Here is a 23028-nt window from a genome sequence, read left to right on the forward strand (position 1 = left end):
TCCCACTCCATCAGTAGCTGTACCCCACAGTGGTGGTACCCCCTCCCACTCCATCAGTAGCTGTACCCCCCAGTGGTGGCACCCCCTCTCACCCCATCACTGTTCCTGCATGTCCCAGGATGTGGCTTGGCCCCCCAGCTGGGCCCCCCTCCCATTAACCCTCCTGGGCTCCACAGGCCCTGCTGGGGGGTGAAGGGGGCTCCCCACCATGGCCCCTGCGTGGGCGGTGACACCTCGCTGCCCGGGCGCGTGGGGCTGACGCGGCAGGGATCCCGTGTCCCACACCCTTCCAGCYGTCACCTGGGACACGTGCCAGGTGTGGGAGTCCCATGCTGCAGRTGGACAAACCGAGCCAGCGCAGAGCTCAGCACGGGGTGGCTGTGGCATCCTGCTGCCATAGGCCATCACCTTGTCACTTGAGCACCCACAGGTGACAGTCTGCTGTCAGCACTGGGGATGCCGTGGGCCACTGTGTCCCCAGGAGCTGGGCAGGGGGTGCTGAGGGTTCTYAGCCAGGTCTGGAGCAGGTGGCATTGGCTCAGAGCTCCCCGGCACGAGGCCAGTCCCGCTGTGGAGCCACAGCCAGGCACGTCCCGTCTCCCTGTGCCTCCACTGCGGCTTGCCAGGCCAGGAGGAAGTGTTTTATTTACCGGTGTTATTTTTAGCTGGATGGTGCCTGGCTGCCTTGACCAGCCCAGGACAAGAACCGCCTGAGCGCCAGCGGCAGGGAGAGTCCTACACAGACAGAGAGGATTGTTCTCTGTTTCTGTTATTCCCTGAAACCCTCATCCTCACAAAACCACAGCTGGAAGGACCCACGCCCACCTGCATTCATGGGTGCTGCAGGAGCCGTGCAGGAGCTGAGGGCCCAAGGGCAGTGGTGGGTTTCCCCCAGCCTCCCCCCAGCCCTGGCTCAGCCCCAGCCAGAAGCCACAGCACTGCCTGGCACCAGTTAATAATTAAAGCAAAAAGCTTTGCAGGAAGAGAAACCCAAACTAGCCTCAAGCTTCCACCCAGAAATGGCCACAGCAAAGGACAGAGCAAGGTGCTGGTGCCCCACGAGCTCCTGTTCTGCTTAATTGAGCAGCAATTAAGGGCAGTGCTAATTCCTGCACAGCCCAATGCTTCTGGATGCATCCCAGCGGCCAAGCTGCTCCTGCCCCAGGGCCACTGCTCCCTCCAGGACCCGTTACACACAAACTTAGCTTGGGAGCTGGGACAGGCTGTGTTATTGATCGTGGCACAYTGATCAAAGGCCATCAGCAGAGGAGCCGGGCACTGACCCACCGTGGTGCCTGAGCAGGTCCTTCACACAACACCCAAAGCTGCAGCAGGGAAGCCCAAAGCAGGTGATGTGCTGTGCCCCATGTGCCGTGTCCAGCTTTCAAAAAGGGACTGAAACAAACCCAGAGAGATGCATGGACAGGGTTCCCTGGRGCTGCAGGGACCCTGGGAACATGCATCCATCTGCCCTTCACACTTCCAGTCCGGGCTGAGTCACAGCCACAAGGGCACGAGGCTGTGAGGGCAAAGCTTAATAGGTTATGGTGAGGCAATTAATTATGCAAATTCCAGCAGGCTGCCATCACCTCCGCACAGAACACAGGAGCCCCAGGCATCTCACTGTGCTCCCCGAGCTGAGCACCTGAGCTTTACACCAAGGCACAGCAGCACAGCACAACAACCCTGGCACGGCACCCATGGCACCCCATGAGCCTGGCACAGCACCTACAACATCCCATGAGCCTGGCACAGCACCCAAAGCACCCCATGAGCCTGGACAGCGCCCTGTGAGGAGAGAGGAGCACCCACAGCACCCCACGAACCTGGCACAGCACCCCACGAATCTGGCACAGCACCCTACAAGCCCAGAGCAGCACCCACAGCACCCCACACAGCACCCCCACAGCCCCTGCTGGGCGAGGGAAAAACCTCCAGGACACAGGGCTGAGAAAAGCCAGCATAAAGCGTTTTTATTGCGATAATAAACTGGATACCTTTGTGCGGCGGAGAAGGAAGTGACYGGCGGGAATTTCTGTTACCAACGGACTGGGCAGGGCAGAGGGAGGGGGCACAGGGGACAGCTATGCATCCTGTGAGACCAGGCAAGCAGCGATGACCAGCATCAGGTGGCAGGAGAGAACGGGCAKGTGTGCTCAGAGCAGGGACAGCAGGGAGCTGATGGTTCCTTTCCATGGGGAAGGAGGATGGGCATTTTTGTTGAGTTGAGCCCCCACCACCTCTCCTGCAGACAGCACCTTCCCTTTGTCCAGTCTTCCTTTTTCTTTAAAGAAAGCTCCATGCTATGGGATTTTCAGGGTGCGGTGGAGCTCTGGTGGAAACCCAACTCCCTAAATCCAAAAGTGGGCTGGAKGGGAAGGCAGGCCCACCATGAGATGGGAGAGGGAAGCAGGGGCAGAGCAGCTCTCCTTCCTCAGAGTAAACCCACAATGCCCACAGTGATGCTCCCTGGGGAGCAGGGAAAGGCCAGGCTCCCTTGCTGTCCCATTCCAGGCAGAATTCCTATAAACAATCCTAGTGCTACCTTGCTCTCTGCATCCCTTCAGCCTCGACAACCTCACTCTGCTATGGCTTTTGCAGCAGCAGCAATTTCTGATTTGAAAACACCATAAATCTGCACCAAAACAAATAACTAACAGGATTCCTTTTGTTCAAATGACTCCTATCTAAGGTCAGCCCATCTGCGTGCTACTGGGAAAACGTAGTCTACACCTGGAACAAAAACAAGATTAAGAACTTGACCCAAAAAGAGTTGAGGTTTACGGCGTATAGTTTAAAAAGACATAAAAACACAATACAAGGAGGAAGAGTCAGACGCAAAGCTTAGTGACCAAAGGCATTCAATCAAGGTGTAAGGTTATACAATGAGTGTAGTGGACTATCAGGAAAAGCTCCGTACAAAGTCATGTGCACTCTTGTTGAAGCTGAGATTCTGGATTCCTCCATGTGCCAAACCTGTGGGGAGAGAGGAGAGGAGTATGACAGAGCTGCCCGCCCGCTGGCTGAGGAGGGAACATGCCCAGGGTGCAGCAGCCTCCTCACAAACCACAGTGGGCCCCCAGGGCTGCAGTCAAGCCTAAAACACAGAGGGGAGCACAGYCCCACCCTGCCCACACCGTGGGGACCCCACACCTCAGAGCAGARCCCCACAGAAACACAGAATGGGCTGGGTTAGAAGGGAATTTAAAGGTCCATYTCGTTCCAGCYGCCTTCCACTCAACCAGGTTRCTCCAAGCACCATCYAAACAGGCCTTGAACACTTCYRGGGGTGGGGCAGCCACARCCTCTCCTGGACAGCTTGTGCCAGAGCCTCACCACCTTCACAAGGAAGAATTTGTCCCTAATATCCTACCTAATATTGCCCTTTGTCAGTGTGAAGCCATTCTGCCTTGCCCTGTCACTCCAGATCCTTGTGCAAAATCCCTCTCCAGCTCTCTTGCAGCCCTTTTAGGCTCTGGAAGGCACTCCCAAGATTTCCCCAGCATTCTCTTCTCCAGGCTGAGCAACSCCAGSTCTCAGTCTACCTCCACAGCSGAAGTGCTCAGCCCTTGGGTCATACAGCCTCCTGCCCACACCATCAGCCCCATGCCCTGGCAGCATGAGGGGCAGGAGGGGGAGTGGCAGCTGGGCCCTGTGGTGCAGCAAGGACCCTCAGAACCCAAGGCACAAACAACTGGCACTGCAACACCTCCATGACATGAACCCGCTCTGCCAGGCTGGGAACTTTGCTTGTACCACTGTAGTGATCTGATCCCCAGCTCACCAAACTCCCAAGAGCAACTTCTACCCACAGCAAGAGACCTACCCTGTCCTTCTCATATTCCCCACTGTCACCCACTCCCTACTTCTCTCCCCTATCCCACCTCCCCACACTGTCCCAAGATCAAACAAAGGGGCCTTGAGCTGTCCCCAATCCRCACAGTCCCTGCCTGCAGCTGCCCCTCCTTACCCGAGGACAGGGTGCTGGGATGGGTCATTCCAATTTCATGAGCTCCACATCAAAAATTAGAGTGGCGTTTGGTGGGATGATCCCTGGGTGGCCAGTGGAGCCGTAGGCGTAATCTGGGGAGATGGTCATCTTTGCCCGTTGACCAACACTCATCTGGGGCAGAGAYAGAAAACACAAGGATGTCAGGAGATGGGCACAACTGCCAGGTGAGTGACAGAGGAAGGACACTGTCCCCACTGCTTTGCCTGCAYTGGGCAAGAACAAGGACCCAGGCTGCACAAACCAGGAGAATGTGCAGARTGTCAGAGGTAAAAGGTAGGCAGTACAGGCTAGAAAAGGAGCAGGGCTTGAGACAGGGAAGGCAGGAAATGCCAGGCCATTCCCTCCAGCCACCAGCATCTTTGTGCTCGTGTTGCCAGCGTGGCACAGAGCGGGGACAGTCACACGGGCAGGAGCTGCGTCTGTGCTGTGCCCACAGCGTGGGATCACAGCCCGGAGCTGTGCCGTGCCCACCATCCCTCCCTCCCTCCCTCCCTCCATGTGGGCTTTGGAGCCCAGGAGGCCTGAGCGCTCCCGCCGTGCTCGTTCAGAGCTGACTCAGTGCAGAAATGTCACCGCTGAGTCACCGACGTGCTGTAGGTGTTGCTGGGGCCTGGCCCGGCTCCATTCCTGCCAGCTGGCAGGTGGCAATGCAGAAGGTGATATTCACACCCACAYCTCCCAGCACCGAGGGGGTGGAACAGGGGAATAAAATAAAATAAAAAAATAATAAAACAGGGAATGAGCTGCATGCACACAGTGATTGCTGCCCACGCTGCAGCTCCCGGCGCGGCACAGCCTGGCACGGGGAGTGCGAGGCGGAGGAGCTCCAGGCACCTGAGCGACTCCTTCCTCCCAGCCRCGGATCACCTCCTGCTTGCCCATCACAAACTTGAACGGCTTGTTCCTGTCGCGGGAGGAATCAAACTTCTTCCCATCCTCCAGCATACCTGGGGGGAGAGAGGGAGATGATGGTGATACAGGGACAGAGCCACGCGTGCCAGTGTGAGATGCTGTGACCTGGCAGACKGAGCAGGTGACAGTCACATGGCTCTGAGTCAAAGATGTGTCTCAGCTTGTCCTCCTTTTCCTTGGGAAACACCTGTACAGGAGGGGAAACCCCTGAAGTATTACCCATCCTGGGRCAGAGCAGGATGACTCTTAGCTGTTTCGGCCCCAAGAAAAGGCCAGGACCAAGGACTGACAGGGAGCAGATGAATGGGGGAAGAAAACCTTGCCTGTTTCGCAGCAGCACCAACAGCCATTTTTCAGGCAGCAGGATCTGACCTTGTGCCTCCCATCCCACCAGAAAACACGCCTCACTCCTCACCAGGCTTCCACCTTCAGGCACCCAAAACACTGACRATACTCCAGTGCCCCATCTGGAGGYRGTGASTGGCCTCCAGCCCTGCCCGTGCCCAGCTGKATCCTGCTGATCTAAGCCAAATCCCTACTGGACCAAGGAATGACAATAGGGAGAGACAGCACCAAGTGCTGGATGCGTGTGCCTGGGGCAGTCCTCATTCCCCAGCACGGGCTGATATCCCCAGAGCTAAATATAACTCCCCAACATGAGCTAAGGAGGAATTTCCTCCCCTCCCTTGCTCCCTGCCTGACCTTCTTGGGGAATCTTGGAGCTGGTGCTGCCTTATAGGAGCAGTAACTCCACCAGTCAGCTCCTGTAAGGCAGCTCTAGCTCTGCATTACCACAGCCAGTGCCGTGTACAATAAATCCTGAGTGATAAGAATAAAACTAAACTCTCTTCCAAATGCTTTTCACTTCTTCCATTTCTCAAAACAGCCTGAAAAACCTGTTACCCTGGCTGGAAACTGCTCTACAGTCTTGGAAAACCAAATTTCCTCAGGAAGGCGTGGGGCAGATTGACTTCCCTTTGCCAGGGCATGTGTACAAGGGAAAGTGTGTTTGTGTAAAAGATGTGACAGGGGAATCTCAGCCCCTGATTCCATTGCGACCAGAGGGAATGGCACACAGGGACTGGCAGCCACAGTGATGGGAAATGCTGAATGGAAAGAAGGGAATGGGAGAAAATGCATCACCTTTGCAAGGGCAACAATCATCAAAACCTGTGCGCTCCTCTCAGGGAGTAGAATTAAGTTTTTTATTTAACAGACAGCAAAAATCYCTTCTCCAGGGTGTCAAGCATCAGCTCAGCCGGTCACGCTGTAGCCCTGGACTTTGGAATAGTAAATCTGGAATTCTCTCACTTCCTCCTTCCAGGATAAACCTCTTGTCGCTGAACCTGCTTCCAGCCTTGTCTGGCACTGCTCCTCGCTCCCGTCCACTGGCCTTCCTCCCGCCTGGCAGCAGGGACACGGGGCAGGCCGTGCCGGCTGGCACCAGCAGAGCTGCCTGGCTGCRGCCCCAGCTGACCCCGGCTCAGCTCCGAGCCCTCCAGTGCTGCAAYGAGCTGGGGTGCCTGAGGAAGGACAGAGGAGACAGCTCTCTGCCACCCTTCTCCCTGGACACCCACCAAGGAAAAACCCTGAGGCCATATAGCCCCCTACTCATCACAGCAAGCAGGGACTAACAGGATGCTCCTGAGGCATCCACAGCCTGCAGAAGTGCATCCCCTTCAATGCCGTGACCAGGGGAATGCAGRGGCATCATCAGCAGTGYGGGAGATGTTGCCACCCWTGTACAGAAGTGGATGGCACTGCCTGACCCCGCTGCCAAGCTCACCTGTCCCAATCCAGCCTCAGGAAGTGTTTCAGAGCTGGCAGCTCCCTGGCTGCAGAAGAGGAATTGATGGGCTAAGCTGGTTGCAGCAGCCTGAGGGATCGATTGCTCAGCTGCTCCTGGACCAGGATGGAGGTCATACGTGGGAGCCTGTCCCTGCTCTCCAGCATGGGGCTGTCATGCTCCCCCATCATGCCAGCAGGGAAAACAAAGAGGCTCCAATGCTTCGGAGACAGCATCCTCATCTCAGGCACTTCTCTGCCTGCAAGCCTCCTGGGAGATTTCTCCAGCCCTGGACAAGTATGAGCAACCATTTCCTCATCCTGAGCAAGGAGATAACAAGATCTTAAAAGCTATTATGGAGGCAAAGCATYCTCTGGCAAAAGCAGCTGCCCCAGCAGAGCCCCATGAGTAGCAGACAGCCCCTGGCACACCCCAGCTCATCCAAGCTCTGTGCTTGTTACCCCCAGTCCTGCAAGGAGAACAGAGCCCACGGAGGTAGGTTATAGATACCCACTTGCCCTGGCTCTCACCCTGAAGGATTTGAGTCCCGAGAGATCCCAGCCAGGCTATACAGACCTCTGGGGGTTTCAGGGAATCACAGTGAGGAAGGKGCTGCAGCAGCCATGGGATGGAGCAGGGACTCCGGAGCACAGCCCCAGCCCCAGCCCGGCAGCGTGGCCCTGCCAGGTCTCTGCCACACTTGGCAGGCAGGAGCTGGGAGACGCTGGCTGCAACGTGCGACTTGGCTGCGGGCCCCCCTGGGCGGGCAGAGGCAGCGGAGAGCAGTGCTGGAGCAGGCACAGTCAGCCCTGGGACAAACCTGCTGGGTCGGGTTCTGCAGGGGGTGCGCAGCCCCACCCGCACCCCCTCCTCCATTCCCTCCAGGGTGCTGATCCTTGGCACGGCCATTGCCTAGGGGCTCCAGCACACAGCCAGCCTCCTGAGGAGAGGYAGGAAGAGACCAGAGCAGTGGGGCAGGCACCTCTACTCCAGCTGGGATAGGATGGAAAACCCTTCCCAGATGCCTTAAAATACCCAGCATGCTCCAAACCCTTGCTCAGGATGAGGTTCAATCCTGCCTTCACCAGCATTCCCCATCACCTAAGCCCACCCCATCATCACCCACAGCTGGATAGAGAGAGGGCTCTGCCCACCATTCTCACRGCCTGGCAGGAGAGAGGACCCCAGYACAGACAGGGGAAGGGGAAGCTGAGGATATTGCTGAGCTCCCACAGCTGCCACAACCCAGCCCAGCAGCTGTACGCCTTGGGAGGAAACGCCTCACAACCACAGGGTGTTCACTGAGCAGCAGGAGAGCATCAAAAGCAGCACCCAGAGCAGCCAGGGGAGCACCACTGACCCAGGGACCATGCACAGACACTAGGGAGGACAGCAATCTGCTCAGTGCTGTCTTGCTGGAAAAAGACAATTTTCTCCAGTCCCCCACTGCTCCAAGCCCACCTCCTTCGGAGACCCCACATGCTGAACGTGCTTTGCCATTCAGGCAAAGCCGTTTGGCCAATCCATATCAGACTTGCTCCCGTCCTGGCACTCCCCAGAATGACTATGCCCCCCCCATTTCCCCTCCTGAAGCACAGCGGGGTGCCCACAGTCTTCCCACACAGCTGTTCCCCCTGGCACCAGCACTGCAGGATYCCCAAGTGCACAGCACCCCATTCTGCCCCATGCTCTGACTCAGGGAGACTCAACTCTGTTGGCCCCCAACCCACATCCTCTCCCCACTGATTCATCCCCACATCAAAGCCTCTTTCAGAAACCCCACAGCACGAGCTCTCCACAAAAACACCTAGGATGAACAAGGGGAAACAGGTCTGATTCAATCAGCTCCCCCCGTACATCTCCATCTCTGCAATTGCAGTGTAAGGAACTGGCATCTCCARGGAGGAGGCCCAGAGGTTGCTCTGCTCTTCACCCTTCCCCCAGTGCAGYCCCCCACACCAGAGGTGTCTGTCCATCCTGGGATGCTCTCAGCAGGGCTATGCCCCATAGAGCAGGAGCTTGGGCACAGGCAGCAGAAGCACCAGCCACTGGCTGACCAAACCAGCTTCCCCACAACCCCTCACCCTTGGATCACTGCTTTTTTTCCCCAAAATGGTGTTTACCCAAACCATTGTACATCCATAACCCAGCGCAGGGAGAGCTGCCCCCCGCACACCACGGGCTGGATCTCCCCAGGACTGGAGCAAAGGGCAGCTGGGGACAGAGCCAACACAGGGCTCTGGAAGGAGTTCTGGAGCTCAGCACCACCAGCACTGTGCTCTGCCACCATCCCTGATGCTGCTCTGGGATCAGCGAGTGCYGCAACTGGGTCGGGAATCAAAGGTTTGTAAGGTTTCCCGTGAGCCAAGCCCYGCTCCTGTCTGTAGCAGGGCTGGCTGCAGGAACTGCGCTGCCGACGCAGGGAAATGGCATCAGGGCCTGGAGGTGTTTGATTCCTGCTGCCTGCCGAGGCGGGAGGGGGGGCAGGAGCTGCCTGCGGACGGAACRGGGGTGGGGACAAAGGACAAATGGAGACAATAATAACAAAAACACAAAATAAAGGAAATTAGACAACCGCTCCCAGGCACAGCGATTCGCTGCTGCTGGGGAGGGTCTGTCGGGAGCAAGTCACCACGTAGCACTTTGCCTGAAGCACCATGACGTGGGGACAGGACGCTGGTGACCCCCAAGAAGCTCTGACRGGGTGGGGGACAGAGCTGGGGAGTGCAGCCAAGCTCCAGCAGCACCACAGGAGGGGAGAGCTGGCGCAGGGAGCCAGAGGGTTGGGAGCCGGGAGGGCTGGCAGGCGGCAGGACTGGCCCACCGGGAGCCACTTGACTGACTGCCAGCCTCTCTTTGTTCTTCCACCGGCGGAGGAAACGGGGCGGCCCGGGCAGACCAAGCTGCTTCCTCTCCCTGCTGACGAGGGAACGGGAAGGACGAGGGAGATGGAGGAGCAGCAGATGGGCTGGATGCCCGCCGAGCCCTCCCGGCAGGCCGGGCTCGCTCGGCAGAGAGGGGCACCCCAGCCCCTCAAGGGGAGTGAGGGGAGGCGGAAAGCACTGGGGCAGGAAGGGGAATTGGTTATTAGCAAAACCAGTCACAAATGAGTCGTTAACTCGTTTTTACCACCCCGATGAGCCAAAGCTGTACAAAAGGCAGCCGAGGGGAACAAGAGCCCTCAGGGTGACCCACAAAGCATTTTGGGGGGTCTCAAGGTTGGTTTCTTTCCCACCCCAACTCGCAGAAGGCTGCTGGAGGACACAACCTCCCCTGGCTTTGGGGCAGCCCCTCACCTTTGAAGCACCACCCCGACCACCAAATAGCACCCCGCTTACACGCACCGGGGTCCCCAAAAAAACCAAGGATGCGGGTCTGGGCGGCTCCACGGGGTACCCCTGGTGTCACCCCACAAGGGAGAAGGGGCTGGGGCAGGATTAGGGAGGGGGATTGCACTCCTGCAGCGAGCTGTGGCAGGAGCGACCCCGCTCTGAAGAAGCGGACCCCAAAGCTCTCGGGGGGTGACTCGTGGTGCCCGTGAGGGCTCCGGGCTCGGCTGCCCCACAGCCCGCGGGTCTCGGCTGGCCTTGGACCTTCACGGCTCTACCCGAGGCGCCCCTGCCTGCACCCCGGGGCCACCTCCCGTTCGTTCCCCGGTGCATCCCCAAAAAGAAGGCTGGATACGTGCGGGAAAGGCCCCTCCATTGCTAAGGCTGCGGGARAGACGGGGACAACGGGGCCTCCCCCATGGCCACGGGGCACCGACAGGACCTCCATCCCCACCCCGGGGCCCATCCGCGCCCCCCGGGTCAGGCGGCCCGGACGCCCCTCTTCCCCCGTGCAGCGCCGCGGCCCATCCGAGCCAACGGGCCCGGGGTCCCCGCAAGAAGGCGGGGGCGGGGGGGCAGCAGGCCCCGCTCCTTCGGTATCGGGGCCGGTCCGACCCTCCCGACCCTCCGCTCCCGGTGCCGGCGGGGCCGCCCGCACTCACCCGTGTAGTGCACCACGCAGGTCTGGCCGCGCTTGGGGAACGTCCGCCCTGCGGGGAGACACGCGCCGTCACCCCGCGGCACCGGCACCGGGATCGGCACCGGGATCGGCACCGGGACCCGCACCGGGACCCGCAGGGAGGGCAGGGAGAAGGGGTTGGGGGGGAGCGGGCTCGCCGCGGCTCACCGTCGCCGGGGGCGATGGTCTCCACATGCACGCCCATGCCGGTGCCGGTGCCGCTCGCACCCGCAGCGCCYGCAGCCCGACGGAGGAGGGGCCGCGTGTGCGCAGCCGCGACGGCCACCGCCATAGAGCCCGCCCGTCACTTCCATAGAACCCGCCCTTCACTTCCATAGATCCCGCCCGACTTTCCATGGATCCCGCCCGGCGGTGCCGCCCTGGCCGCCGCCATCTTCCGCCCCCCCGCCCCGCCGCCATCTCGGCACCGCGCGGTTGCCGGGGGAACGCGGGCCCGGTTCTGAGGGTCTCCGGGCGCGGCCCTGCGTTCTGCCCTTTTATCGCCGTTTCCAGCCCGCACAGCCGCGGGGTGTAAACCCTCTGAGATCACCGAGTCCAGCCTGTGACCCAACACTGCCGTGTCAACGAGAGCAGGGCACTGAGCCTCACGTCCAGTCTTTTCTTAAACAGCTTCAGGGACYGTGACTCCATCACCCTCCTGAGCAGCCCTTTCCAAGGTCTACTTACCCTTTCTGTGCGGGAATTTCACCTTATGTCCAACCTAAACCCCTGGTGCATCTTAAGACCTCTCGTCCTGTCTTGTTCCGCTGAAATGGACATATGAAGGCTGCAGTGCAGATCCAGGGCTCCTTGGGAGCCCCAATGGCAAAGGCCAACASTGTCCTGGCTTGTGCCCATCGCAGTGTGCCCAGAAGGACCAGGGCAGTGACCATCCATCCCCTGTGCTCAGCACTGCTGCAGCACTTTGAGTCCTGAAATCATTTCTGGGCCCCTTCCTTCAAGATGTACTAGAGCACATCAGAGAAGGGAATGGAGCTGGGAAAGGGTCTGGAGAACAAGGAGATGCTGAGGGAGCTGGGGAGGCTCAGCCTGGGGAAAAAGAGGCTCAGGGGGGATCTTGTTCTCTACAACTCCCTGACAGGAGAGTGCAGCCAGGTGGGGGTCAGGCTCTGCTCCCAAGGAACAGGGACAGAACAAGAAAAAAAAAAAAAAAAGCCTCAAATTGGAGGTTTAGGTTGTATATTGAGGAAAATTTGTTCAAAAGGATGATCAGACACTGGCACAGGCTGCCCAGGGCAATGGACTCATCATCCCTGAAGGAATTTAAAAGGCATATGGATCTGGCACTTGGGGACATGGTTTAATRGTGGCCTTGGTCATGCTGGGACTTGATGATCTTAAATKTCTTTTCCTACCGWAAAGATTCTGTGATTWATGCTGCTMCCCACTGCACAGATGGAGGTCAGTGCTGGCCCACATCTCTGGGACAGGCTCAGCAGAAAATATGCAGGTTTGAACAATCCCACACTCAAAAAGGATTTTTTTTCTGGCAACRGCAGCAACTATTTTCTTTTTTGGTCAAAAAAAGAATCACTCCAGGCACAGGATTTTTGCCTCAAAGCGTCCTATTTCTTTACTTCAAGGAGGTGAACTTGAGCCTCCACAAGGGAACAGCGAAGTTCCAAGGACAGCCAAGAGACTAATAAAAAGCCAGGATTCTCAGCAAGTGCATTAAAATGGGACACAAGAGGAGGAGACTCTTAAAATAACAGATAATAGCATGAAGCAAGTTTTAATTGTTTCTGTCCCTTGCTTGTATCTTTAAATACTGAAATACCAARGGTGTCTTTTTTCTTGTTTGATGTCATAGTAGTATGTTTTACATTAAAGCTCCAACACACCAATAGTGCCAGCAGTTTCTGACTTTCCACWTCAGCAGGGCAGATGTGTGAGGCCCTGAGTCAAGGTGAAACRCAAAAGGGTAGAAAAAGTGGTATGTTCTCATCCCTGGTTATCAGTGCTGTCTTTGCTGAAAGCTAGGCCTGTTTTCTCTACAAGAACTAGGTGATAAACAAGGATCTGAAAAGGGAAAATGCTGCTGGATGCAGGCCCATGCTGGAGCCCTTGCCTCGCTGGCGCAGGCACGCTTGCACATGCCTGGCACAGCAGCTCTTGCTCTGGGTGGGGTGTTTTGGGGTTTGCTTTTTTTTTAATTCCGTGGCATAACCTGCTCATCGACCAGCAGCAAGGTCACTGCAACAAGTAGTGTTTCAATAGGGACAAGGAGCTCAGCCAGGTTTGACCAACCCCTCACTGCTCAGGGTCCAGCTGGGCAGACCCAGGACAGGTTCAGGTCAAATTCTGGTGCCTAAACTCTGGAGAAGGCACAAAGGCTTGAAAAATAATGAATTCTGCCCAGATCGCTCCCTGCCCTCTGGATCATCCGCTGACAGAACTCACCGAGTCAGAAATGCCAAGAAGGACAAGCGTGACCATTCAGATTTAATACTGTAGAAAATAAAAGGGACATTATTTGAGCTACAGAAGCACCACCCCAGGCAGCAGCAGSCTGGCAGGCACCACACACACCAGCAGCTACGGATTTGCTGGAGGGCAGCACGGATCCAGAGAGGGATCTGGGCAGGCTGGATCAATGGGTTGAGGCCAAAGGTATAAGGTTCARTAAGGCCAAGTGCTGGGACCTGCYCTCAGGTCACARCAACCTCATGCAGTGCTCCAGGCTTGGGGCAGAGGGGCTGGAAATCTGGGAAAAGACCTGGGGGTGCTGGACAGCAGCAGCTGAACATGAGCTGGTGTGTGCTCAGGTGGGTAAGAAAGCCAGTGGCACCTGGCTTGGATCAGCAGGACCGGGACACTGACTCTGCTCCTGCACTGTTCCTAAATCCAGAGGCAGCCAGACTGGAACTGAGGCATTGGCAGAGTGCAGTGCATCCCAGCACCTGACTGGGCTGAGCCAGGGATCCCAAGGAAGAGCCTTCACGCTGCAGAAAACCAAATAACAATAAAGGTAAAGATTAAAACATGAGATTCTTCATGCATCAGAGAGGTGKTTCTGAACCAGGGCTGCTGTGACCATCCTGACACCACTCTCAAACACCACCACCGCATTGATCGGTGCACCACGAGACTTGAGGCTTTGCATTAATTCATGGCACAACTGGGGAGCAATTTACTCAATTCCTGCCAATGTGCACCAGACTGGAGAGCTGCAAGGTCAGCCTACGGTCAGATCCAGCTCCAGCCCTAAAAATAACCAGCCTCCCTCTCTGCCACTGCACGAGGCTGAGCCCAAYGCTACAGCCCCGGGATGGCTGATTTTCCCCTCTCCCCCCACTGCCCCCTCACTGTTGCCAGGAGAGATGTGGGGGTGCCGGCAGCTCTTGAAGAAGCTGCTGCAGGAGATGTAGCTATGGGCTACGATTTAAAAGCTCAGCCCTTCTTGACATTCATTTGACACTCCTGCCATAACCTCCCAACCTGGCAAAAACCAGGACAAGCTGCCAACCCCACGCAGCTGCCTGACCGGCGGCAGTGCAGCCCATTCTCATAGGAGAAGGTCCTGTTTTCCCAGAAGTGACTCAGGTGACATAGCCCAGGCAGGTGAACAAGCTGACTCCCACCCCGCTGCTTCCAGGTGTTGTTTCTGCTCATGCTTTAACCCACTGCTGCCTTCAACTTCACCTTTGTTCAAAGAAATTCTAAACCTTTCCCTGTAAAAGGGCAGTCTGAGCACAAAGACATCCACTATCTCGGCAGTATTTTCCCTAAAAACTGGTCAAAAATAGTTTCCTCTCAAAAACAACCTTTGTGTTTGCTGTGCTTGTGTTCCCACCAGGTTACGTGACATCTCCCGACCCCGGTGTCTCAGTGCTATTCTGGGGTTGTGGGAGCCCTTCTTCCCAACGCTGCAGTCTAGAGGAGAGCACGGATCTGCTTTGCCCAGATCTGTCAGGACCTGACAGGCAAACCCCTGGAAAAAGCTCTGGGGAGGTGGCAGGAGTGGGGCTGCAGCAGGACTCCCTCCCAGTGCCTGCCAGCTGGGAGGGGAGGGTGTCAGGATACGAACCAGCCTTTGGGACAGGGAACAGGAAACAACAGGAAGCGACGACTTTTCCCCCCAGCAGCACATCCTGACAGTGCAGCGAATCTGTGTCCTGCCTGATGAACTCAGCCTCTCCAGCCCTGGTTTATTCCCAGCTGCTGTGCTCTACCTGACATGGGTTAAAAGGAGCACAAGCACTTGTGAAACCTTGGTGAGAAGTCAGACAGGGGTAGGACWATAGRGAATGRCTTYAAACTGCATCCATCCCTCACTGCTCCCCAGCTACAGYTCTCCCAGGTTCTGCTCTATGTCCCTTTCCAGAGAGGCTGGGACTCCCAAGCTGGCTCTGCCCTGTCCCTTGCAGCATAGGATGGTGTGTGAGACAGTCAGCCCCAGGCACCATGTTCCTTACAGTCTGGAAGRAGCTGTACCTGAACAGGTGCTGCAGGAATTTCAGGGAGGCGGGGATGGGACCACACCACACCATAGCAGAGCACCTCGGACAGCACAGAGCAGCTGTGGGGAGGAAGCAGAGCTGGCCAGATGCAYCTCAGATAAGGTGGTCACACTGCTCCTTGCACAAGCTGAGCTACACAGCACAGCCTCTTCCTTGGCCTCCAAACCACAGCCCAGCTACTGCGAGATCAAGATCTGCGAGAGGAAGCACACACAAAAAAGTAATGTCCGAGTTCCCAACATCTCTTATTCTCTTGCTTAACTGCTTCAAGTTCTTGCCCTGCACCAGAGCCCTGGAGCAGGAGTGACCCCTCTGCATGTGAGATCTGCCCCTAGTTAGAGCCTGGAAAAGAGCWGCTGGCACAACTGACTCCATATGTGCCATCACACCGGCCTCTCGGAGCACTGAATCCCTCAAAAACCTCACCTCTTAGTCAAGTGTCCCAGCTGTCTCCTTGTGCTTCCATTCAAGGAATTTAAACACAGCAAAGATTCTCCCGAGGTTCCTTCAGACAGACATTCACCATGGAACTGGCTTTTTGACTTATTTTCTCAGGCTCTTGCTGACCAGGAAAACAATAGCAGACTGCATCCCAGTATCTTCCAAGGAGAATGATCAAAGAGGTATGGCATGGCTCTAACCAGGGAGGGGGCGGGGGGCAAAGGAAACAACAATTTGAAAGGGAAAGAAGTCCTGGGGAAAAGCTATGAGCAGCAGCATGATGCAGCTTGCTCCTGCCAGCATTTCATCTGCATTCCCTGGAGACCCTTCCAAACATTGAAATGGCCCAGAAACATCTCCACCACCAATATTTGCAATCATGTGATTTCGATCCAGTTTGACTGTATTTCTGATGGCTTTCAGCCACCCCCCAAGCTCTATCTTTGCCCTAGACTGCTGAGCCCCTTTGCAGATAACCCCATCTCATGTGGCCACTCACCTACATGACATCCAGCCTGAAGATCTGGAGGAAAAACTGACCGGGCACTGCCTGTTGTCTGGTAGGGAATGCCCCAGCTGCAGAGCAGACCTTTGTGCAGAGGGCAGCCCTGGAGCTGAGACTCCTGGGAATGATCCCCAGGGGCTGATTTAAACCCCAAATGATGTCATAGCATACCCCCACCAACATACCTGTTCTTAGCTGGACACTGCTCCACCTGACACCCACAAAAACACTGCTTATGGCAGTTGGGGTGCTATGGGGTGCTTCCCCACCTGCTGGAATCTCGGTGGTGCAGTGCTTCCTACACACAACCCTCCCTCGGGCTCAGCCTGGATTCTGGGGTTCAGCTTGCAGTGTTCCATGTTCATAAGCCTTCAGGATCTCTTGCAGAGCAGCTCTGAGGGACCAGGCACACTGGCAACCTCTTTTCCTGCTCCAACCCACTGTTTGAGGGTGGTKAGGCACTGGCACAGAGAAGGTGTTGATGCCCCATCCCTGGAATTGTTCAAGGCCAGGTTGGGTGGGKTTTGGCACAATCTGGTCTAGTGGAAGGTGTCCYTRCCCRTGGCAGGGGTTGGAATGAGATAAGCATTAAGATCCCTTTCAAACCAAACCTTTCTCTGATCCCACACTCACTCTTCCACCAGCCAGAACTCCAAGGCAAAAGCTGATCAGTGAGCATCTGTGTCATTTGCTCCTCTTAGGCTTGTCTTGTCAACAAGGTCACATCCTTGGTGTTTCTCAGTTCTCCTCAAGGCATATTTGCAGGAGATGAGAGGCTGCTAACGAATGACACACAGATCTAACTGAGGCACAGTGCTCTGCTGAGCTCTAACATTGTCCTTTCCCGTTCTATTGAACCACAATCCAGCACTTCAAGTTCTGTAACATAAAAAATTAACAAATTGCATCAGGCTTAAAGTGACTGTAATGGAAGCAGTGAGGAGAGAGACTACAAAGACCAGAGCCCAGGGGATTTCTATAGATCAGCAGGGGAAGCACAAGGAACATTTCAGCATGCAGGAAAAGGGCTGATGGCAAAACCTCTCTTTTACTTGGATGTGGTTAACTTCAGTAAACACCACATTGAGCCTCAAGTATCTGGCAAGTTCCCAGAAGCAGCCTACAGCACTGACTTCCCCCCAGCCCGGAGCAGAACTTGCTGTCTAGTGTGATACGCTACGGCACCCGACAAGACCAGGAGTATCCTATGGAATACAAGGTGAGGTCACACTGAGAGCAGAGAGCCTGTCCAGGCACACCGTGTTTCGGCTCTTCCAATCCCCCAGCAGCTCCAGCACAGCAGATGGGCTCTATCCTGCACCCAAAAAATCCGCAGCATCTCTGGAAAGACAGAAGGCGCCCTTGCCCAGGCAGGCACAGGGCCATCCCAGACACCAGGCCTGGTCCAAGGTCACTGTAAAAGGCTGTGAGCTCCTCCAGAAGAGCTCTGCAGAAAGCGAGGAGGRATGAGCACTGCCACAGGGATGCTGYGCAAGAGGCTGGGCTGAGGGACAGCTGCAGCATCACATGGACAGCTGGGAAACCAGGAAACTGAGTCAAGGAATGCCTCAAATTCCCATTTCCCTCATMTGTTTTAGGGAGAGRAGGCAACCTGCCAGTTCTTCAGCCYRGTTGGGMTGGGGACAGCTTGCTGTGCTACTAACAGCAGTCAAGGTAACAGCTACCCTCAGGGGATGRCAGACCTTCATTGTAATGGTACTAGGGAGCAGTGTACAAAATCAGGGGCACAGTCCAAAAAATGCAACATTCCAGAAGGCACTGAATGAATTTCCCTCATGCAGCAATTAGCAATAACTCCTCCACAGCCCATGCCATGTTAAAAGCACTGACGCTGCTCTGCCCACCAGGCTGGAGGGCCCAGCTTTTCCCTGCACACCCATGGGAGCAGAGTATCTGCTTTCCCTGGGCCAGTCTATTCCTGCTTCTCAGCTTCTGGTCCCACTTTGCTTTCTGCCTTTTCCAACCCACAGTGAGAGTCAGGTCCCTCATATTCCAAACTGCAGGCGTGCAATCTAAAAAGCCTTGTCCCGCGGGGATGGCTGAGGCATTAGGCTTGCACCACCGAGGAGCACTTACTCATACAACATCTTATTTCCACAGCAGTTGTGTTTCTAAAATTACAAAGGCATTTCTCAAGGCTGCACGGTTTTGCGGTAGCTTTTGTTCTCTTGATGCTCTCAGCAGGTAGGACAGCGCTCTGCACGGCTCTGCCCGTTTCACTTGAAAGTCAGCAACAACACCACAACGCAGAGCTTTGCTTTAACAATGTGTTCTCGAGCCTGAGTCATAAACACTTCAAACCACCCCCACAGCCTGCGGCTCGAGCTGGGCAGGCTCCGCGTGGGCGAGCGCACTCGCGAGAGTGAGCTGCACGTGTGAAATGCGCCTCTGCATGTGAGAAAGCAGACCCTGGGACACTGATCTTACCTCTCTGCAGACCACTYTCCTCTCTGAGAGAGCTCCTTGGGGTGACCTGTGCAGCTCAGCACCTTCGCAACGCCTGGAAGCGTGATGGCAGACACGGCTGCATCCTGCACGTGGCAGGGAGGCAGAGCCTTCCTTGTCCAGGGTGAGGAAGACTCTGTCTGCACATCAAGCAGTGCTCTGCGAGGGCAGATCAGAGCTGGCTGAAGATTTGACAAGTGAAGGTATGAAATCTGTGAGGCCCCAGGCAGAGCTGATGGAGGGGAAATGACCTGTCCTGCAGGAGGAGTGTGACCAGACCCTGCCTATAGAGGCAGGAACTCTGTCACGGCTCGTACTCGAGGCACTACTTCCCAGGCTTTCTGCAGGCAAGTGGAGAAAACTGCTGCTCTTCAAAGGTCAAGTTGTATGCAGCATTTCTTCCCCATCCCAGGCTGCTCCCACAGTGAGATCTCAGGGATGTGGGGAAGACGTCCTTTGCCTGAGCTCCAGAGCACTAGAGGAGCACCCTGGAGTCAGCCCAGCACTCCTGCCTCAGCACCAGCAACCACCAGCTGAAGAGCCAGTGTGTGAAACCCAGAGCAGGCAGGCAGAGTGGTGGGAGTAGGCAGGGAGAGGGCAGCAGGAACAGGCAAGTTCTTGCCCCAGGTCACTSTGGGCACACAACACAAGCCCCTCTCTCCCAAAGAAGACCTGGAATCCAGCTTAGACTCCTGATTCACAGAATCACAGAATGGGSTGGGTTGGAAGGGMCTTTCAAGSTYACCMAGTTCCAAGCCCCTGCCACAGGCAGGGACACCTCCCACTATCTCAGGTTGCTCCCAGCCCCRTCCAACCTGGCCTTGGACACTTCCAGGGATGGGGCAGCCACAACTTCCCTGGGCAGCCTGTGCCAGGGCCTCACCACCCTCACAGGGAAGAATTTCTTTCAAATACCCCATATAAATCTGCCCTCTACRGTGTGAAGCCAYTCCCCCTTGTCCTGTCACTCCAGGTCCTTGTGCAGAGTCCCAGGACAAGGTCAGTRAGCATAGGAGGTGTGGATATATCCATGTGGATACATGGATGTATTTTTCCTTTATGTTGGAAGATCTGCAATTTCCAGCCTTCTTTAGCCTGTGAACTCTCAAGAGACCTCCCATAGCAGTGCAGACCTCACACAGTGTTTTAACCTGGTCACAAKAAAGGTGCTTTTCAATTCCCTTTCACAGTCCTTTTGTAGCCCAGAGCACCCACCAGTCTCAGCATCACAAACCCAAAATTACTCCCGCATAAAGAGGGGTGGGAGCCCAGTTCCTTGGTGCTGGCTGAGTGGGAGCAGCAGCGTTCCCAAGGCAGCCGTGCTCACAGCTCAGAGCCAGCACTGCTACAAGTGCTGGGCAAAGCAAAGCRCAGGGAGAGATTGGCTTCAGAGGACAGAAGGCACTGGAAAAGGCTGGCAGGGAGGGATGGCACGGCCACTCTGCCCGCTAATCATCTGTTTGGCACATCTAGTCCCATTGGGCAGCTCTTTAAAAGCAGATCCTGCCATGATCTCTGAGACTGCACTTATCTGCAATAGCCAGAGCAGAAGAATAGAGGCAAAACCTTCTCCCTGCTCCCAGTGGGAGCATTAAATCTGTGTTAGTGTCWCTGAACCACATCCTGTATCCAAGGGGAGCTGAGCACCCTTTCTGCACAGTTCATCACAATGCGTCATCTTCAGCTCAGCCTTGCCTTGTCCAGTGGGGGTTAATCTAAACCACCCGAATTTCACAGGCTGAGTCAGAACTTGGTTAATAARCCCCAGTACAAGTGAGTCAGTGGCATCTCTCCTCACTGCTGTTTTACTGACATCCTAGATAACAAATATCACTCACGCTGGACCACAGCCAGTGCGGTGGGATCCAAATCCCCATCTCCCACCAGCATATTTTGGCATGTATCTCCGTAAGATAACAAAATACATCTCTCCCCATTCAAGAGGAAAGGGGAAATGCAAAAGGAAATATCAAATCTTGATTTCTATTTTTTTTCCTAGGCCATTTTGTACCCACTCACCACAAAATTGCATTTGGACAGACACAAGGTACTTTGGAAATTGTACTCAGCACTTAATCCTCTGGCTTTTTGGCACTTATTTACTCCCCAGGTGCACAGAGCTGCATTTTCTGCTCACAGACTAGAAAGCAAAGAGCTGACCAGCAGTTACCTCCCAGAGTAGCTGAGCAGCTCTCGCTGCCTGGCAAAGTCAGTGCACAATTATCCCCAACACAGGGAAGCTTTATTCTGCCCTGCTCAGCTCCTCCCAAAGCCTCTGTCGTGTCCTCAGTGCCTCACAGGAGGCAGCCACTGGGTCACCCGCTGGGGCTCGACAGGATGTCACGATTGCTAGAGCAGCACGGGGAGCTCGCAGCCCGCCTCTGCGTGGCAGCAGGGCTCAGCTTGGGGCTRGAAAGGCAGATTTTGGTGAAAAGCACTGTTAATCACTACTGTACATTGGGTGAGTTGTTGCAAGCAGTGAGCTCTCCAGTAACACCATGTGCCAAGGCCTGAAATCTCACCAAGGGGCTGGAGTGAAAGGATGATGCCTCTTCCATCACTTAYTGGTCTTTTGCTATCAGTTGCCTAAAAAAAGGTTTTGAAAGAAAAGGGAAATACTCTCCAACACAGCAGGCAYACCCCGTGTTCTGTTTCAGATACTCAGCAAAAGGCTCAGAGAAACCAAAGCTCTGCAGGTTAAGACATAAGGTCATGTTACTGCAAAGGAACTTCTCCAGAACACTCTTCTCCACTGCAGAACCATGGGATTTTACCTGTCCAGTCAGCCCAGGACCCAGGGATGTGTGATACCAACAGCTCCCTCCCAAGCCACGCTGGCTGAACATTTTTCTCAGGGCACTGTGACCTAGAGATGGGCTGCTCAAGCAAGGAAGTCCCATTGGAAAAAAAATCTAAAGTAAAAAGAAATCTATGGCCAGTAAATGGGGAATTTTTTTTCACATAGAAACAAGTGGCATCCTTTGGGTCTGTTCCACTAACAAGTCCTCAAAAGATTTCCCTCTCCTTGACTGTTCTAGGCATGGCCAGAGGTTCTTGGGTTCCCCTCAGCACAGCTGCCTTCTCTTGGTGGAACAGGAGCCAAGAGCACCAAGGTGGATGGCACAGCTGTTGCTCCATAGGCCCCATAAGCCATTACAGAGTTAATTTAAGGAAGAGTCATGAAAKGTACCTGAGTAAATAAGAACATCTGGAATCTATTCAGGAACTCCCAGCTCTGGGACTGACRGGTTCAGTGCAGACAAGACAGAACAGTAAATAAGATAAGCATTTAGGAATGTAGTAAATAAGTCACAGAATGATAAATTAGTAAATTGAGAGGTGCTTGACACTGGAGCTGTTCAGCTGCCAGAGATGTGTGCCTGTGGCATCATTAGCATTGTACTACTCTCTGATGAGCTGTGTAATTGGGAAATGTGGGACTTGTTTGGARGAACTGCTCACAGGTAACTAGAAAGGATTTCACCTCCCATTTCTGTGGAATCCTGCAGGATTCTGGCAACCCCATCACCTGGCTTGCACCTGCAGTGAGCTGCTCCTTTGGTTTGATGGTGTGTGTTTGCTTAGCTGTCCATCAATGCTGCCTCAGGAACCCATTCAGCACTCTGGGAACCCACGGAAATCCCCAAGATCTGCAGTGACACACCAGCTCCCAGGGCCATTGTGCCAGCCATGTGTGGTGATGCCACGTGGCACAGCACATGCACCACTTRCTTGAGCGAGGACAAGGCTTGCAGCTGAACTCTCAGCAGACATCAAATAACTTTAGTCTTTTTTTCCTTCCTGAGGTAAAATGAAACTGGTCAAAGCACACCGTAAAGCTGTCAGGGCAGTGGTACCTTGTTCACAAAGATGTAGGTGAGGAGACCCAGCTCTGCAGGATTCACTGTGTGCCTTGGCTGATTGTCCTCAGACCAGGCAGAGCAGTGATGTGTGTCTTTGTGTACCTGCAGGACAGGTACAGACACACAGCTCAGGGACATCTGCTCTGAGTCTCCCAGCATGAGAGGAGCTGTCAGGCTTTTCTTTCAGCTCAGTGCCAGGAAAGCACTCCTGGCAGCAGGCAGAGCYGAGAAATGTGGGCTCCAGCTCCCAGCCCTGCCTGGAATGGCTGTCAGACACCTTGCCTTGGAGGACGCTGGGGTTCACCACACAAGCACAATGGAAACCCACAACTTGGTAAGAAAAGCAACTTCTTTGCTTAATTAAATCTCACTTAAGAGTACCAGTCTCCATCTGGTTCACCAACAAGGCCATTCAGAAGCAGTAAGGGGGTGGCCCKCCCTTGCTTTCCAGCAATCCTTCATGCAGGTACCTCAAACAGCAAACTCGTACACAGACAGCCCAAAGATTAACACAGTTACCTGTTAGCTCCTCCCCTCATGGTGCTGGGCTTTGA

At 55.2% G+C, this 23028-nt stretch overlaps 1 protein-coding gene across 1 annotated transcript; it reads right to left on the reverse strand.

Moving 5' to 3' along the window:
- Window positions 1-2773: 2773 nt before the first annotated feature.
- FKBP1A (FKBP prolyl isomerase 1A) lies at window positions 2774-10993 on the reverse strand. Its single transcript, XM_057366057.1, has 5 exons — window positions 10887-10993; window positions 10702-10749; window positions 4847-4959; window positions 3971-4123; window positions 2774-2976 (listed from the first exon to the last, which is right to left on the reverse strand). Exons 1-4 carry the CDS (start codon window positions 10921-10923, stop codon window positions 3995-3997), a joined length of 327 nt encoding a protein of 108 aa, XP_057222040.1. The 5' UTR covers window positions 10924-10993; the 3' UTR covers window positions 2774-2976; window positions 3971-3994.
- Window positions 10994-23028: the final 12035 nt, after the last annotated feature.

This window comes from Malurus melanocephalus, unplaced genomic scaffold (assembly GCF_030028575.1).
Source record: "Malurus melanocephalus ecotype Western Australia unplaced genomic scaffold, MMel_1.1 scaffold_59, whole genome shotgun sequence".
Classification (NCBI taxonomy): domain Eukaryota; kingdom Metazoa; phylum Chordata; class Aves; order Passeriformes; family Maluridae; genus Malurus; species Malurus melanocephalus.